This window comes from Brienomyrus brachyistius, unplaced genomic scaffold (assembly GCF_023856365.1).
Source record: "Brienomyrus brachyistius isolate T26 unplaced genomic scaffold, BBRACH_0.4 scaffold68, whole genome shotgun sequence".
NCBI lineage: Eukaryota > Metazoa > Chordata > Actinopteri > Osteoglossiformes > Mormyridae > Brienomyrus > Brienomyrus brachyistius.
In genome coordinates this window covers 1,036,364-1,054,677 of record NW_026042343.1, presented here as the reverse complement: position 1 = coordinate 1,054,677, position 18,314 = coordinate 1,036,364, and the positions used below count along the sequence as shown (strand labels likewise).

The window sequence follows — 18,314 nt, the reverse complement described above, 5'->3', positions numbered from 1 at the left end:
TCTTCCTTTTAAATAAATATAAAAAGCCATATTATCTGAGCTGATAGATATGAGATCATGATTTACAAATGACTTTTGGAGGAAATATTTCCATCGCTTGTTAAACCCTTTGTTTTTAGGTATTTAAAAATATTTTTTTACTTTTGTCCTTTCATTTTCTACTTCGGCTGTTTTTTATCTTTCATGCTTCAAAAGAAAGTATTTTACTTGATTTTAAAGAGTATTCAAAAACAATAATGAGGTTTAGCTATCTTAATAAAATCTCCAAAAAGTCTCCTGAATGCAGAAATAATTCTTTTTTTTTTGTTGAGTCTCTCCCTCTCTGGAGTTTTTACGAGCTGATTGTCTAGATTGTTTCTCACTAGATGTATATGTCTCCACCTTCGGCGTTTTCTTTAAAAAAAATAGAAAAGATATGAAACACGCATAGATGGAATTTGTCTCATATTACCCTCTTCCAAAAGGTCAGATCTGAACCATCTCTAGGGACAAAAAGACATCGATGGATGAAAGAATCCAACAAACGGAGGGTTAAGGTTTTGATGCAAGACCTCCTTACAAATCTCCCACAAGCTATAAAAAAAAACAAAAAACCATAGTTTGGTCCAAGAATAAACCTGCATATACATATAAAACGAAATATGTATCAGTTTTAGCTACATAAAATGTGTCACGGTGGCCCAGCAATTCGGAATCTTGCTTTACGTCTCCAGGACTGGGGGCTCAAATCTTATCCCCACTCTGTGTGTGAGCGTGCATGTTCTCCCCACTGCCAGCGAGGCTTCCCCCTGCAGCCCTAGGACATGCAGTCAGGCTCAAAATTGTCCAGTGTGTGTGACTGTGATGGACTGCCATTCTGTCCAGGCTGAAGCCATCCGGCATTTTTCATGAGAAGAAAGTCTTGGGGGTGACGGGGGGGGGGGGGCGGTAGTAAAGTATTGATTGTTTTCCTGACAACAGCTTTAGGTGCCCTTGAGAAATAGGGATTCCAGTGGCATTAATTATCTGTTGGCAGCATATGTGAGAAACAGACACAAATGATTCCGTCAGTGATTTATAATCCCATGTCAAAGCCAGACCCTTCCTGAAGAAACGTATATTTTGGTCCAATTAAAGGCAGAATTGTTTAGCAATCAGTGCAAAACCTAAAGTCAAGCGGGACTGTGAACCCCAGAAATAAAAACACATTGCAAAAATCACACATTGCATCCTGGGGAAAAAATCAGCAAAAATCGACGTTGCTGGCTTTGCTTTGTACCAGGGCCCTATGGAATGAAGGAAACCAGCTGAATTATCAGTTTAGCTGTTAATCATCGTTATTAGTAATAACAATAATAAAAACACATTGGTCGAAGGTGAGGGTTTGGCATGGAACCCCAATGTTACGTAGATGCCAGGGTGTAGTTTGGGCAGCATGGTCAGTCGTTGGGGCATGTGACAACGTTCTGGGCTGCCTGCCTTGCTGCCTGTGAAGCTCCTATTACCTGTGACAACGTTCTGGCCTGCCTTGCTGCCTGTGAAGCTCCTACTACCTGTGACAACCTTCTGGCCTGCCTGCCCTGCTGCCTGTGAAGTTCCTATTACCTGTGACAATGTTCTGGCTGCCTGCCTTGCTGCCTGTGGAGTTCCTACTACCTGTGAAGTCCTTCCTGCCTGCCCTACTGCCAGTGAAGCTCCTACTACCTGTGAAGTCCTTCCTGCCTGCCCTGCTGCCTGTGAAGCTCCTACTACCTGTGACAACCTTCTGGCTGCCTGCCCTGCTGCCTGTGAAGCTCCTATTACCTGTGACAACCTTCTGGCTGCCTGCCTTGCTGCCTGTGAAGTTCCTATTACCTGTGACAACCTTCTGGCTGCCTGCCCTGCTGCCTGTGAAGCTCCTATTACCTGTGACAACCTTCTGGCTGCCTGCCTTGCTGCCTGTGAAGCTCCTATTACCTGTGAAGTCCTTCCTGCGTGTCCTGCTGCCTGTGAAGCTCCTATTACCTGTGACAACCTTCTGGTTGCCTGCCCTGCTGCCTGTGAAGCTCCTATTACCTGTGACAACCTTCTGGCTGCCTGCCCTGCTGCCTGTGAAGCTCCTATTACCTGTGACAACCTTCTGGCTGCCTGCCTTGCTGCCTGTGATGCTCCTACTACCTGTGAAGTCCTTCCTGCCTGCCCTGCTGCCTGCCGTCACCTGCCCTCTGCATTTACACCCAAATTAAAAAAAAAATGGGAATTAGGTCTTTGCCATCTTGTTCATTTGACTCCCTCTACGGCCCCCTGGAGGATGGACTCCCCCTTTGAGTCTGGTTCCTCCCAAGGTTTCTTCCTTCTAGGGAGTTTTTCCTTGCCACTGTCACCTCTGGCTTTGCTCACTGGGGGCTTTCAGCAGGAATAATGTAAAGCGCTTTGAGACAATGTAATGTTGTGAAAAAGCGGCATACAAATGACCCGTCATTGTCATTACCTGTCATTGTCATTACCCGTCATTGTCATTACCTGTCATTGTCATTACTTGTCATTATTATTACCTGTCATTGTATAAATCATTGACTTTTGAATGTATATATAATGACCAACTGTCTTTTCTGTTATATTTGCGTATTGTTTATTTTCTTAAAAAAAGTAAAAAAAAAAAAAAAGCACCATACAAATAAATTTTTATTGAAATTGAGCTGAATATGTACTGGATGTAAAACATAATAGATGGATAGATGGATGGGTATCACATAATAATGGTGCTATACATACTATTTGTATCCCTTTGTAATCAAGTCCTTTGTTTACAAGTGAGACATTTTATGCTCATAATTATTCTCACTGCTTTATTTTTAGACAGCATATACCTTCACGGTGTTTGATTAACACATGGTGCTCAGACAGCATGCTGAACCTCCGGCGGCCTGTTTATGTGCAGTACAAGGTGAGGCAAAGAGCGTAGCGGTGGGGGGAGGGGAGGGGAGGGGAGGGGGGACACGAATGGGATCATCTACAAACTGAGCTCCCCTCCACAAAAATATAATGAAAACACATGGCAGACAGCGGAGGGCTGAGGTGGTGCTGAGGTGGCGCTGAGGGGGCGCTGAGGGGGCACTGAGGGGGCGCTGAGGGGGCACTGAGGGGGCACTGAGGGGGCGCTGAGGGGGTGCTGAGGGGGCACTGAGGGGGCGCTGAGGGGGCACTGAGGGGGCACTGAGGGGGCGCTGGGGGGGCACTGAGGGGGTGCTGAGGGGGCGCTGAGGGGGCACTGAGGGGGCGCTGAGGGGGCACTGAGGGGGCACTGAGGGGGCGCTGGGGGGGCACTGAGGGGGTGCTGAGGGGGCACTGAGGGGGTGCTGAGGGGGCACTGAGGGGGTGCTGAGGGGGCGCTGAGGGGGCACTGAGGGGGTGCTGAGGGGGCACTGAGGGGGTGCTGAGGGGGCGCTGAGGGGGCACTGAGGGGGCGCTGAGGGGGCACTGAGGGGGTGCTGAGGGGGCGCTGAGGGGGCACTGAGGGGGCGCTGAGGGGGCACTGAGGGGGCACTGAGGGGGCGCTGGGGGGGCACTGAGGGGGCACTGAGGGGGCACTGAGGGGGCGCTGGGGGGGCACTGAGGGGGCACTGAGGGGGCACTGTGTTCACCACATTGTATTATTTAATGCCGGTTCATCTATGACTCCCCTCATCTGCATCCTGGCCCAGGGTGTGATAAACCTGAACAGCAGGGCGGCGACTCTTCCCTGGGGCTGGAAAAAGTGAGCTCTCCACTCCATAATTTCAGTCCATTTTTGCTGCGGCTTAGCTACTTATAAGATAAAATCAAATTACTTTTAATGAGTTGCTAATTGAGAACAGCAAACTCATAAACCTTCCCCTTTCCCATCTGTACGGTCGGCTCCCAGCTTCCCTGAAACACCGACCTGTCGGCTCTGCAGTTCTCACATTCCCACATCAGATCTTCCAGTATAACACATACGGAACGTGCTCCTGCACTCTGGACCATTTCCTGCATGTCTTTGTGCATTTTTCTCCCCTGTATCAGTCTGGGACCCTTCCAACCACAGACCTTTATTACAAATTACTCTATGCAATCACTTTAAGTGGCAGATCAATAACATTAGGAGGGTTTATGTCTTAAACCACAAACACATTTGTAGTTGGCCGTTCCCTTGTCATTAACAGCACTTCTTCGAAAGCCGTGGCAATGGATAGCAGACCCGTCCAATGGACCTGTCCAAGCGGTACTGCAGGGCCAGGCTGGGCGGTAACACCCCCCAGGGGACCTGGATCACACCCCAGCCAAAGCGTCTGCTATGAGCCCATTTCTTTGTTACTGAACAGCATGAACGTCAGCAGAGTGTATTACACAGTGAAATGTAAAGCAGCAGGCACTCAGCCATTAAGTCAATGCATAGATCAATGAAAAGATATTTTATTTGGCATTTCATAAAGTCACTAATGGTTTATTTAGTACAGAGCAGAGGTGGCCAATCTTATCTGCAGAGCGCCAGTGTGTGTGCAGGTTTTTGGGGTAACCTTTAGGTCGGCTGTTCAAAACCCAGGTGTGAGGGATCTTCAGCCAATCAGTCCTCTAACTAGTAATCTAATTTGGGAGTTGCTGCAAAAACCAGCAAACACAGCGGCCCTTTCTGGGTAAGACTGGCCACCCCTGGTGTAAAGCTACAATGTAATGTATTTACCACAAAGGTTTATATTGCAAGAAGCTACTTTTATATTTATATTTTAAAAATGTGTATATGACAAGCCTATTTTGGTAACACTATGAATGCCATGTTTATAACAATCAATAAACACATTCATAACACATTATAATGCGTTCACAAAGCTTGCCAAACATTCCAATGCAACACAGCTGACTCGATCCCAACTATTTTGCATCATTTGAATTTGACAGTAAAGTAACGGTTTTTAGATATAGTATATACACATATAAAATCAACAGTATAAGCCTCATTGTCATGCCCTGCTCGTCGGCTCCTCCTGTGTGCCACGCCCCCTGATTACCCACGTGTTTTCTCCCGATTGTACCCAGCTGTATCTAGTTCATTTGCTCAGTCCTGTGTATTTCAGTCCGTGTCTTACCCGAGTCCTTTGTCCGTCATTGATGTTAGTCAGTGTCTGATGTCTCCTTCCCCGATTCCTGTTAATAAATCCCCGTTTGCCCCGAATCCTGCCTGCTTGCTTCCTGATTCCCCGCTTGCCCGCACGATCGCCGCTCTGCCCGCGATCTCCCGTGACACTCATGACTCTCAGTAGAAAATACTGTAATACTTCATTACTTAGTTCATTATTTGGCCGAAACTGTGTGGAATCAGAGCCCACAACAAACCCTTACAAGCACAGGAAGAACATGCAAGACCCACATGCAGGGCTGGAGGTGGGATTCGAAGCCACAACGTCCAGGTGTGAGGCCACAGGACTACCCAAAATGGGACACTGCTGACTATTACATATAGTATGAGAACTCATACAATAATTTCTGTGCTGCAAACATATAAAATAAGCACAAACTTTTCTACCACAAAAAAATATTTCAGTAGTAACAACTGTCTGAGAGTCCAGGAAATCTGGCCTTTCCTCTATGAGAACCAGTGCTCTTTGAAGTTACAAAATTAAATTAAGCGTGAGTTATACTAATGCTTGATAAAACACAAGCAATGACACAAGAGCCACACTAGTGCATATCTTTATCAGTGGAATGTTCACCTTAATCAAATTCATTGATTTTTCTGCTTAACCAACAGGAGGTTGGGAAATGTACCTCTGTCAAATTTAATTTACTCTTAAAAATTAACAAGAAACTATTGATTTGAGCTTTCGAATGACAGTATTGCGCTAACAATGGGCTTCTTAGTGGCTGAGTGGGGACTGCAGTACGGGTCGCTAACTCAGATTAAACTGTGGCAGGTGATAATAATGACAGTTCAATGCAATGCAGCCCTGAAATGACACTAAATAACACGGAAAGTACATTAGCCAGAGAAGCACATCTTTGGGGTAAGTCAGAATTTAGGCTTTTTTTTTGGGGGGGGGGGGTGTTGGGTTTTAAGCAAAAGCAAGTATTGATCGATGCACAACTAAGAGTGTGATTTAATTGGCAGGGAGGGACACTTGGAGACAAAAAGGTGGAGACAAAAAGTGGAGGAGGACAGAGTTTGGGAATGGAGGTGGAGATCAGCGGTGTTGCTGTGTAACTGCCACAGGGCATATATCTGGCCCACAGAGCTGCTTTTTCTGGCCCTGCCGATCATCAAAGTAAAATTCCACTTTTATGTTCAAATCTATGGAAAGGAACGGATTTTTTTTGTACCGATTTTTTCTTTGGATTAATAATAAATATATAAGTTGAATTAAACATGAAAAATGCACCGATTCTATGGATTCTTGCATGTGCTTTCAAAACAGGGGGGAAGCATCTCAATAAATCTACTATAAAAGTCTTTTACTGTTTGTATTTTAATGAAAATAATCATTAAACAATGGCCTGTGCTGACAGGGTGAATCTTGGCTACGGCCCCCCCATCGATCAGGCCTGATGTAGCGGGTCAGGTGATGGAAGGCAACTTCAGAACCAAAGAAAGTACAATTTACTGTGTCTCAATCAAACCGACTCAGTTGCTCTTTCTGTGGTGCAAAGTAAAATTTTGGTAACGATAAACCTAAAGAGTTTAGTAACGCCACAGACACGTCACATGGAGGGGGACGGAGTTCAGACTGACAAGCCACAAATGATGATGTCTGCCACCCTGTTCACACACACTAATGCCAAAGATGATCCTTCCAGGGATGCAAACCAGCAACAGTCTGGCTCACCAGTTAACCTAAAATATGATCATGGGGTGAAGCTAATCTCGACCAAAATTCCCATTCATAAAAAAACTGCCCCTGCAAAGCAAACATTAAGAGGATTTTCTTCACTGCTAAATGGGATCTGCATGAGTGAACCCTAATTTGCTATATGATTTGACGGTCATAGAACCTCGCATGGATTTTACGGCCATCGCCGCTTCTTCATACTACTCTCCCGTCCACCATTTATATCGGTAGTTTCATTCCCCGTCTCGCCACGACGCGGCAAATGGTCGTAAAACAAAAAGACAAAAAACAGATATGAAAATTAATCTTCATAAGGACACGGGGAATCGATGTCGAGGTCTCGTCCCAGTGCGCTGAAAGGGCAGGCCGGTACAAAAGGGCACCCCTTTCATCTGTTGCCAGCTGGTTGTTAGGGGCAACCTGGCCCTGGAATAATGTCGGATGTCTGCAGCGGCATCGACGCTCTCTGTCGCCTGTCCTGCCTGCTTTTCCTTCTCTCTGCCCTGACTCCCCTTAACGAGGCCTGTATCTATATCCACATATCGATAGATCTCCCATTAACATTCTCCAGCGTTTTCTGTTTTGGCTTAAGGAAGTCTGATCTGCATTCAGAGAGGACGTGCGACCGCCGTCCACAGAGTGCGTAGGATCCTGGCACTCAGATACACTCAAGTGTTTAGTGAAGGTTGGACTGTACATTGGTGCGTGTAGCGCATGTTCACCCATCGCTTAGTGTGCTCCCTCATCAGAGGGCTCAGAGGTACACGAGGAGACACAGCACTTAAGGACAAGGGACGCATGTCTCTTAACTAAAATGGGCTCATCTGATCCATTCTTGAACAAAATTCTTGAATTGCCTCAGTAACTAGATGTAAAATGCTGTTGTCAATATAAGCATTAGTTAAGAAGAATACAAAAGAGGCAATTAAAAAATCTGATTTTAGTGACACGCTGGTTCAGGGTGACCTTGCCCCTCCCCCTCCTAAATTATGTGTCTGTAAATGTTGTAGGTCACTCCGGGTCGCTCTCGGAAGAACACTCTACATCTGATATTACTCTTTCTGGCAGCTTCTCTTGCTGTCTTTGTATGAGGGTCATTTCATTTGCTCTTGTTTACAACTAAACCTCGATTTTTCGTTTCTGCTGTACTGTAGGTATGGCACGGTTCTCCTGGATGATTTTAAGAGTGTTTCTGACGGCTCTGTGCTGGCTGGTGTGTGAGTCGGTGAGTCGGTGATCTGTGCCTGTTCTATAAAACTGTGGGTTTGAGTAATTATATCATTGCTGGTCTCCTGAGCAAGGCCCTTAATCCCAACTGCTCTGGTGATTCCGGATGCTGGCTGAAGCTGTACTCTGACCCCAGAACTGGTCTGACCCATATATACATGTGTGTCTATGTTTCACGCGGAGAGCAAGATGGGCCATATGAAAACTACCCAAGTCCCCCACTGGACTCCCTCTCTCGCCCCAATCACTCACTGCAGCACAGTGATGTCACTCCAGAGAGAGCTCACCTCAACTGCAATCAGATAGGCCCCAGATTATCTGGAGAACAGAGGAAAACAGTCCTTTTCCTGTCACGCTGTCATTGGCGAGGGTCGGAGGTAGAGAAGAGACAAAGGGCAGAAATGTCTTTATGACAACATAGGTGATGAACACAGTGACACCTGACGGACTGCAGAGCAGACAGAGGGAACGTAACCAGGAGGACTGAGGCGTCCACTGTAAACAGGAAATGTCTGCCTCTTATTACACTGCAGGCTACACAATTATAGCGAGCATGCAACTGTCGCATGTTTGAGCGTTGTGTCCGATTGCACGCCGCTGTACTGCAACTCGGTACCGCTTTCAGAAAAGGCTGTTCCCTGCTCTCCTGAACACGCCTTCCTCTTTCCCCGGGGAGAGATCTGGATGCTCATGACGAGTCCCAGCCCTCAGTGGGCCGTGGGCGGGGGGGGGGCAGCGGAAGGCGGGCAGACGGCAGGGACAGGCGCTGAGGAGCAGGCTAGCCGGCAGACAGCGCCTCCCCGCAAGTGAGTGTTTAGGAGCTGGCCCGTGCTCTGGAGGAGAGCAGCTGTCTCTCTTCCTCCCCTGACTGGGAGCGTCTGCCGGGCCGTGCTGTCGCCTGGCACACGGTGTCGCCTCAGCGCGGGGCGCGCGAGCTGATTAAACCATCATCGCCACCCCGGCCGAGAGCTTTAGGCCGCCGTCCAATCCCATTAGACGGCTCCCTCTCCGTGGTCAGGGCACCGACGGCTCCCACCTGCCCCACTGTGCCGTAATAACGCCGGTACGGGTCATTTATCATCGGAGGGAAAACCCAGCGCTCACGCCACCGACTGCACAAAAACACAACATTTCCTAGGGTAGGAAGATCAGTCTCACTCCTCTAACCAGAGGGATGGTTTTCGGTTTCATTTTCGCCTGCACACTGGATAACGGATTAAGCTTTTCCTCTGTGCTGTGCGACTCCGCGTGGCGCAGGGTGGCACGCCGTGCCCACATGGGCATCAGCTATAGCAGATTTGGTGTGGGAGCAGCCTATGATTGTGTGGAGCCCCGCATGGCATCTGATTGGATATTGGGGGGAACATGACAGCCAAAGTGGCCAATGTGCTTGTAACTGGGGAAAGTGGGGTGGACATCTGAAGCAAAGTCACATGATAAGCTCATTCATTCACTTCACCTCACCTTTACTGCATGTTCCCCCCCCTTTGTATCAGACCATAAAAGAACTTAAACACTATTGTAGATCTTGTAGAACAGACTAAAAGCCTCACAGTGCCGTCCGATAACTTCGAGGCTGCATCCCTGCATCGACCTGCATTGCTGTCTGGCTGCACTTCTGGCTGCACTTCTGGCTGCACTTCTGGCTGCTGTCACACTGCTCTGCAAGTGACTTGCAGCAGAAACGCCTTTCCTCGCCTCAGACATTCTAGTTGTTCGCGTAATGAGGAGGGATGAAAGGGCATTTCTTTCACAGCTGAAAATGTTAATTTCTGAAACAAGAAAATGAATAAACTGGATATGCAGAGGAAGAGAAGAGGGAGCCTGGGAGAGATTGGGAAAGAAGTAACTCTCTGTTCCGACGGATTTAGAGCAAGGGCAAGCTCTGGCACCTAAACATTCACCTAACTCTTTATGTAACATACCAATTTTAGGAATTGACCAGGTGTTGCAATGAACACAAGGACACAGCCCACAGTTGTGGAGAACCAGCACTCATTGCCTAACTGATAATCTCACTCATCATCTATCTTACCTGTTAACACATTTGTAATATATAACTCAGTTAGATGCCAGTTATTGTGCCTCTGTACCTCCCTCCCCTCCCCATGCACACAGACAGAAACAGCGGGGGATTCGTGAGTCACGGAGCTACCAACGATGAGCCCTCACCTACACATCCCTGGAACAGAAGTCCTGAAATTAAGTCCAGCGCCATTGGAAACAATGACAGCCTGCTCTTCGTTGGCTTTTATTTACCTTATTTACCCGCAAAAGAACAGATTTGGGTTAAATCCCGATGGAGGCCCTACCATTGCCATCATTCCCATTTCAGCATTTCCCGCTTTTCCTTCCGAGGATGCATCTTCTCATCTGCATATTCCCAGCCGCTCTCAGTTACTCACTATCAAAGCTGCAATTTAGCATTTTTAAAATGGGCAGTGAATCCTTATACGGAGACCTTCTGTGAGCGGCTTTTATTCGCTGTTGATGTGTTCACTGCTGACTGGACTCAATACTATAGCAGCACTGACAAGAAAACAGACATGCAGTGAGCCCAGACAGCACAGCGAACGCGTTGGGTGGCATTCTGGCATGCGCCCTCCCAGTATGGTGTTATGGAATGATTCCTTCTGTATAAGTTAGTGTTCTGGTGTCTGCACATATGTGTGTTTTGCATGAATCCCTACAAGCAAAGTAAAGACTGTAGATGGATTCAGTGGAAAAGGGGCAGTACTTCTATTTGAAGTATTTGATGATGGATACGATAGAAAACTAACACAACAAAAAACACAGTCATTCTTCTTCAGGTATGTTAACGTTACATCCATCAATCCATTTCCTGTAGCTGCTTGGCCTATTCAGGGTGGCAGGGGGGTCCGGAGCCTATCCCGAAGGCTACAGGCACAAATAACCCAGGGTGGGGTATCAACCCATCGCAGGGCACATTCACTCACCATTCAGTCACTCACACATGCACGCCTCTAGGCAATTTGGTAACTAAAATTAGCCTCAGCATGTTTCTGGACTGTTGGAGGAAGATCAGAGTACTTGCAGGAAACCCCACGACGACATGGGAAGAACATGTAAACTCCACAAACACAAAGCCCTGCTGGAGACTCGAACCCTCTTCGTGGGACTGTGAAGCGGCAGTGCTAAGCACTGCACCACAACACCACCCAGTTAGACATCACAGAAAATCACAGTTGCTCCTGCTCCAGTTTTGCCTTGTTCTTCATTTGACAATCATGCCAGCATCTGTTTTCTGTACTAACCTATAAAAACGGGAAAACATCAACATTCATATTTTGTTGAAGGCTATATTTTTTCCCTTCTGAATAGTGCCAAACCCCTTCAGGTTTAGCAGTTTCTCCCGCAGAGCTGCACGCCTCGCCCCACCCAACCAGCAACCCCTCCACACAGGGAACAGGACACAGCAGTCAACGCACATCAGACACCTTTGCATTCATCTCCATTCCCAGACCCCAGGGGCATCTCCACAATGTTTGAAGCAGCAGTATATGCTGAGCTGGTCAATCTCTGGCAGGACTTTGAAGGTCTAAACCAAATCGCAGAAAAAAATAAAAGCCCTTTGTTCTTGGCTAAAGATGTTCAGCCCTCATTAACCTGCTTGTATCTGTGACCCGTGTGGAGTTTTGGGTTTTTTGGGTGTTTCGATAAACCACTGGACGTTTCCAGCCTTTTTGCCATCAGTTCTTTCTGATACAGGGTGGCCATACAGTGAGACAGCAATGGTATCATGTAGCTAGTCTATGTTCAACGTGGTTCTTGTTATTACAATGAAATTATCAGTCCAAAAAATTACTTAATAAGGATTTTCTACTCTGCAGGTTAAACTGCTTAAGTATTTCAAGGGGCTCAAGGTCTGACTTTGTACATTTGTTGTACATTTGTTTAGAAGGGAAAGCATTATAGACATCAGCCCTGCGATGGTTTGGTGCCCCATCCTGGGTTGTTCCCTGCCTTGCACCCACGATCTCCAGGATTCCAGGCCCAAAAACCCTGAATAGGACAAGCGTTTGCAGAAAATGGATGGATTACACCTATTTAGGATGGGTTACATCTATTTAGTGAAAACTTTTATACAAAGCAACACACATTTTTGTGATACCGGGGTCAGCAAATCCCTGGAGTAGTTGGGGGTTAAGGGCCTTGGGCTGGGATTTGACCTGATGACCTTCTGGTGACCACAGCCCCAGCATCCTAATGTGCTAAGCCGCACAGCACTGACATCGGAATGTTCATTCACACTTCAGCAATTAGCAAATAAAGAATTCAAAAATAGTTGGTCCATAAGGTAAATGAAGATGAAGTAAATAATTTGGATTGTTCACACACAGATAAGTTCACAAAGTTATTTCATAAACAATGAGAGAAAATCTCCCTGCTGAAAGGTGGAGGAGTATAATCCACATTTTGGGGAAATGGGCCAAAACTGTGGCACAGAATGTCAGACTCTCGGACCCGACCTTTTCGGCAGCTGAGGAGAGAAACTCAATAAGCTTCGTGGGCATGTAGGAAAAGGGCAGGAGACTGACCGAGGCAGCAGGGTCCCCGGTGCTAGCCTTTCTCTAACGGCGATTTTCAAAAATAATATTCAGGGGAAAAAGAAAAGAAAACATTTACTGAACATTATGCATTTAAAGTGCTTGTGTGGCACTGAAATAACACGGTTTATGTGAAGGTTTCGGGGCTTGTGGCCGGGAATGGCCACTGCTACTCACAGATTTATGATACTGTTTAAAAACACCATTTACACATAAAAGTTACGAGACTCAAAATCTGTAGGACAGAAATCAAGTTGTGAAATTTAAGCATCCATCCCCTGCAAAACATACAGTCATTGCAGCTTCATTCTTATAGTCCAGAAATGCTCTCTTCAGCCCCGAAGATGGTGGCCCAGGCAGCTGCCTGTTTCCTAAGGGGTTGAATGGTCTTGGTTATGTTTGTGATTTCTCCATCCATCCATTCATTCACTCATCCATCCATATGTCCGTCCATCCATCCATTCATTCACCCATCCATCCATATGTCCGTCCATCCATCCATTCATTCACCCATCCATCCATCCATATGTCCGTCCATCCATTCATCCATCCATCCATCCATCCGTGAATCAATCCATCTGTCCATCCATCCATCCATCCATCCATCCATCCCAGGTATTACTTTTACATTTGCCCTGGCCCTGAGTGTGGAGATTAAGTATTCTCCCTCAATAGGACTTTCCTTTTACTCTGCTTTCCAAATATACATGGTTATGTGATTGTGAGTTGCCCTGCAATGGACTGGGATCCTGTCAAGAATGACCTCATACCGTGTACTTCCTGGCATAGGCTACCTGTTCAGTAAAACTGCACTAGGTATAAGCAGTTATGAAAAATCTATGTATGCAGACTTACTTCATCTTTCTATCTTATGAGGGAGGAGGTTAGTGAAGCAACAGCCCTGCCTGTTCAAACATATCAGGGAGGGGATGGAACAGCAAAGATGCCCTTTATTGGCCTATAGAGTCGATAAATCCCAGGATGCAACAATGCCGATCTCTCATGTGGCTCTAACTGGTGTTTGCCATCAACTCTTACTAGTTACTCTTTTGACATTTTCTGTTTCAGCATTTTCCGACCCTGATTACTCTCCATATGAAGCTGTGAGGCTGACAGGGAATCTACAAGAATTCTATTTTAACTACTTATTTTCATTCTGAGATGCACCCTGTGCTTTCATTTCCCAACAGCAAAAAAGCATAGATTACAGATTGCCATTGTCTGTCAAGAACAGGTGCAGAATCCTCCCTAGCTTTGCTGTCCTTCTGAGTAAAGTCTCACCTGAATTAACTGGCAGTGGAGAATGTTTATTTAAGCCCAATTAATTTGCACCTCATCTACTTAATTGGAAACTCGTGCAATCAGAAATCTGGACATATGAGGAGTGCAGCGTACAGACGTACCCCGGAACATTGGCCCAGTTCCAATAGCAGTTTTAGATCTTGGCTCTATGGAAGAACATCACATCCGACTAAGATGAACTCAGATGTGTTTCCACAGACATTTCTACAGAGGTGTCCAGCAGCAGTGCTCTGTCTAATGATATCACGGCTGTCTTCATTCATGAAAAGTTACTAAAAGTTCATCGTAATGTAGGATTCCCGCCATCACATTTTGACGTGTTAGCGGATTAGATCGCGTCACCTTGTCATAGTTTCACCTCTCTCACAAGACCAAGGTTAAAACACCACAGTGCATGTATAATTTAGTCACAAAAATACTATGTATGTACGAGCAGGCATAATAGATGGCAGTGTATTTAACTCAAACGAGCATAAAATGCTTACACACGTAAAAATATACCGACCGTAGTCTCTCGGGATTACTTGCATTGGGTCGAGCGACACCATTCTAAGTATTAATTTAATATATTAAACTACAGCATGAAATAACATGTGCCACAATTATTACATCGTTGAAGGGTGATTAAATGGTTTGCTATAAAGGTAACAGTCGTGGTTATTCTCATGCACGATTGCTAATAAGCGATGTATGCACGATTTCAGAGCGCATGTAGGTGGGAATGCAGGCGCTCCGCGCGCCGCACGCTCCGCGCGCCGGGGTCTCGCACCGATCACTCTCCATGCTACCGTGAAACCCCTCAAATTCGGGCTCAGCCCAGGTTACTACCTTCTTAAATTAAATTTAAATTTGGTGAAAATTATTTGTCGCATCTTCCAATTGTTCACGTTCAGTTTTCCAGATACTGAGTTTAATTTCATTGTTATCTGATAATATAACTTCCCTTATACAGCAGGCCAGAGGTAAGCAGTGGAGACCCCACTTAGCTTTGAAATGCCCATTTTTATTCCCAAACAAGATTTAATAAATGGAGAGGTTTTAGGCGATGGGGATTGTTCCTGTGATCAGTGACCAAGCGCCGGTTTTCGGCGTAAATCCTGCTCATTTAACGCAGGCTGGATAGTATTGGCGAGGAATGCTGCAGAAAACGCCGGAGATAACACGTCATTGTATTTTTCGCTTGTCAATTAATTAGTTTATCTTAAAAAGATTTAGTAATGTTTTTCACGACAAAACTCTAATGACACTGCGTTCTGTAGGTTTTTTTGTATTAAATGCTGCGACAAGATGGAGAGATTGCACCACATATATACTGTTTAAAATACATCAGATGTTTAATTGTAAAAAAAAAAAAAAAACACCATGATACAAAATTCAAGGTTTTACCAAATAAACCACGAGACGCTGCTCTGTCTCATGAATTCCACCCACAATAAACCGCACAAATCGTAATGTGGTGCTTGGACCGCTGAAGTATGTTTATATAGATATTTTTCCCCCTTAAATACGTGATGATGCGCAGATTTAAGGTTCGAGGCTGGAAGCTGTCCCAGCACATATGGAGCAGATGCCTGCTCACCCGTAAAGTGGACGAATGGCTGAATATCGGTCGCGTCTGAAACGGGCGAAAGGAGCGCAGGGGCAGTAAAGGCGATAACGGCGTTATCTGCGATGCCCGCTTACCGCACAGCAGCTGCATCCAGGCGCACGTCTTATAGACGGTGGCGGTGTTGCAGAAGAAGAACAGGGCGAAGCAAGCGATGCAGCCCAAGATGAGCACCATGGACAGCAGCACGAAGAAGGCGGCCGCTTTGAAAGCGCCGGAGGGGATCGAGCTGAAGTCGGAGAAGGTGCCGTGGCAGGTGAGCTCCCGGTTGGAATTGCCGTTGCCCACGCAGTAATGGAACAAGCCGAAGTAGCCGGCGTGTGGGGTATTTACACTGTCCCCGATCCAGTAGGGCTGAATAAATACCACCACATTTATGATGGCGAAACAGATCGTGAATATCGCCCAGAGTACTCCGATGGCCCTGGAGTTTCGCATGTAGTTGTCATGGTAGATCTTGGAGGCTTCTTGCGATGGCAGCATTTTTCCCTTAAATTCCCCTATATATTTCCCGGCGTTCTCCTCTTTATTGCCCCTATATCTTTACCAATGAGCTCACGAGAACGCGCGTGAGATAACAGGGTGCCTTAAAATAGGTTAAAATACCCAGATGTTTCCCTAATAACGTGAAGGTCAGTGCAGAGATTTTTTTTAAGACGGATAATTAAATCTAGTAATTCCGCCACGACTGATAGTGTTATACCTAAATAGTTAAAATAATTATATATATATATATATATAAACACGGAAAGTGATTCAACAGCGATGAGTAAAATCCCTTTACGATTCCCCTCCTCCTTTCAAAAGGCATACAATCCGCCGACTTGGCACACAGCACACATTGCAAATAAAAGATGCATTTCACGATAAAACCGACCAGAGCTTTTTTTTCCTATTAAGCCTAATGTGCAGATATAATCTACATGCTTTGCGTCCCATCAGAACCGACGCTGGCGGTGACGGACAGTAAGCGCTGCCGGGGATCGTTGATGAATCTTCGGCGAGCAGACGGAGATGGAGCCCACAGTGGGATCATTCGTGAGATCCTTGCCGCCAAAATCCTCTCCAAACGCAGGATATATCCTTTTTTATCGTGCATATAAGCGAGTCCCTTCGATGGATCAGTAGAAATACAGATGCAGATGCTGTGCCTGGTGTTGCGACCGAGGCTCCGAATCCATGGTTATATTTTTCGGTCCTCACTCGCTCTATCCGGTTCCCTCCCCTGCGCTTCTGCCCTCCTCGAGCAGTGTCGATGATGGCGCGTACACGCATTGGATATTGCAGGATTTTTTTTATAGCACCGTATCTCTCTTACTCCTTTTACAGTACGTCGCAATACTCATATAAAACACAGCTCATTGAACCTGAATTTCTGTATCGACTTACCATACTATTGACATTTTCCTTTTCTGTTTTCCCTCACCTCAAATTACAATCATATAAACAAAAGAATTACAGTAAATATATCAGATATCGAGGATCAGGACACAAGAGTATTGTGACTCACTGTAAAAAAAATATTATAAATCATATTATCTGGTTGGCATTGCGATCATAAATTAAGTTAGGGACTTTATTTTTCTCTCGGATGCACATATGTGTGAATACAAAGTAAAGGATATTCTGATGCAATGCGTTAAATTTCTAATAACTCAAAACAGTACCAGTGTTTTAAAGGTACGTTACAGAATGCACACAGTATATGTGATGATAATGTTGACACTTTGGATTTCCGAATTAAACTAAAGTATTGATAAATGTACATAGTAATATTTATCCGTGACATGCACCTGCCAATGCCGAATAGTAGGCAATGTAGGGGGAAGCTATTACAGAGCATGTTAGACCATGTCGCTGAATTCATGTTCACCTTATTATAAACCAATATCATAGTTGGCAGAGAGACTCAGGGGGTAGAGCTGTTATGTCACTCCTCCAGGGGTTGGAGTTTGAAACGCACCCCTGCTGTGTGTGTGTGTGTGTGTGTGTGTGTGTGTAATTTGCATGTTCTGATGTCACAAAGGGTTTTCTAGTTTCCAAAAATTTGCAGTTACCCAGAATGCAGTTATTAAAGTGCGACACCTTGTGCCCTGTGCTCCCTAGGGCAGATCCTCAAAGACCCTGTACAGGATAACTGGTTTGGAGATGGATGGATGGATGGATGGATGGATGGATTGATGCCATGCTGATGGTGCCATTTTGGCTCCAAAAAAAATACAATTTAAAAATTTCAACATCCTATAAAACCTTTTTGTCTTTACGCACCCCAGTCTACATAAAATACAGGAAAACAAAGGCAGCAAGTGATTTCTCCTGAAGTTCAATGACAAAAGGACACAGCTAAGGTTTGCAATGCTACCACATTGTTTCGGACACCTGTAATCTAGACAGATGACCTGGCTGGTATCAGAGGAGCAGCATACTTAATCAGTACAACACAACGTTTTGAGCCACATCGAATGGATAAGCAAACTGATAAGGCTGTTTATGAGTACAGGCTGAGTACCTTTAGTGATAAATGGTTCTCAGTTCACAAACCACAAATTCAAGCTATACTATCTATACTAATAATAACTCCAAATAAGATATTAAAACTATATAAAGCATATGTACAGATATCATACTAGGGGATTGGTTGATTAATGCAAATTACATTTTCCTTCCATCCATCTTCCATAACCAGTACAGAAGACATGTAGAACAGAGCCTGTATAAGGAAGTGCAGAAAACAAAGCAAGTGACATCACTTTGTTTAACATTTATTGTCTCACCGTAAAGCCAATAAACAAACCACAATCAGTTTAATAATAT

The 18,314-nt window shown here is 45.5% G+C and overlaps 1 protein-coding gene across 2 annotated transcripts in view; it reads right to left on the bottom strand.

Moving 5' to 3' along the window:
- Window positions 1-16,996, bottom strand: part of lhfpl4a (LHFPL tetraspan subfamily member 4a) — a 29,458-nt gene extending 12,462 nt beyond the window's left edge. For both annotated transcript variants that reach the window (XM_049002447.1, XM_049002448.1), the window contains exon 1: window positions 15,578-16,996. In XM_049002447.1, the coding sequence (XP_048858404.1) occupies window positions 15,578-15,983 (406 nt within the window). In that variant the 5' untranslated portion in view covers window positions 15,984-16,996. The remainder of the gene's footprint in view (window positions 1-15,577) is intronic.
- Between the last annotated feature and the right edge of the window lie 1,318 nt (window positions 16,997-18,314).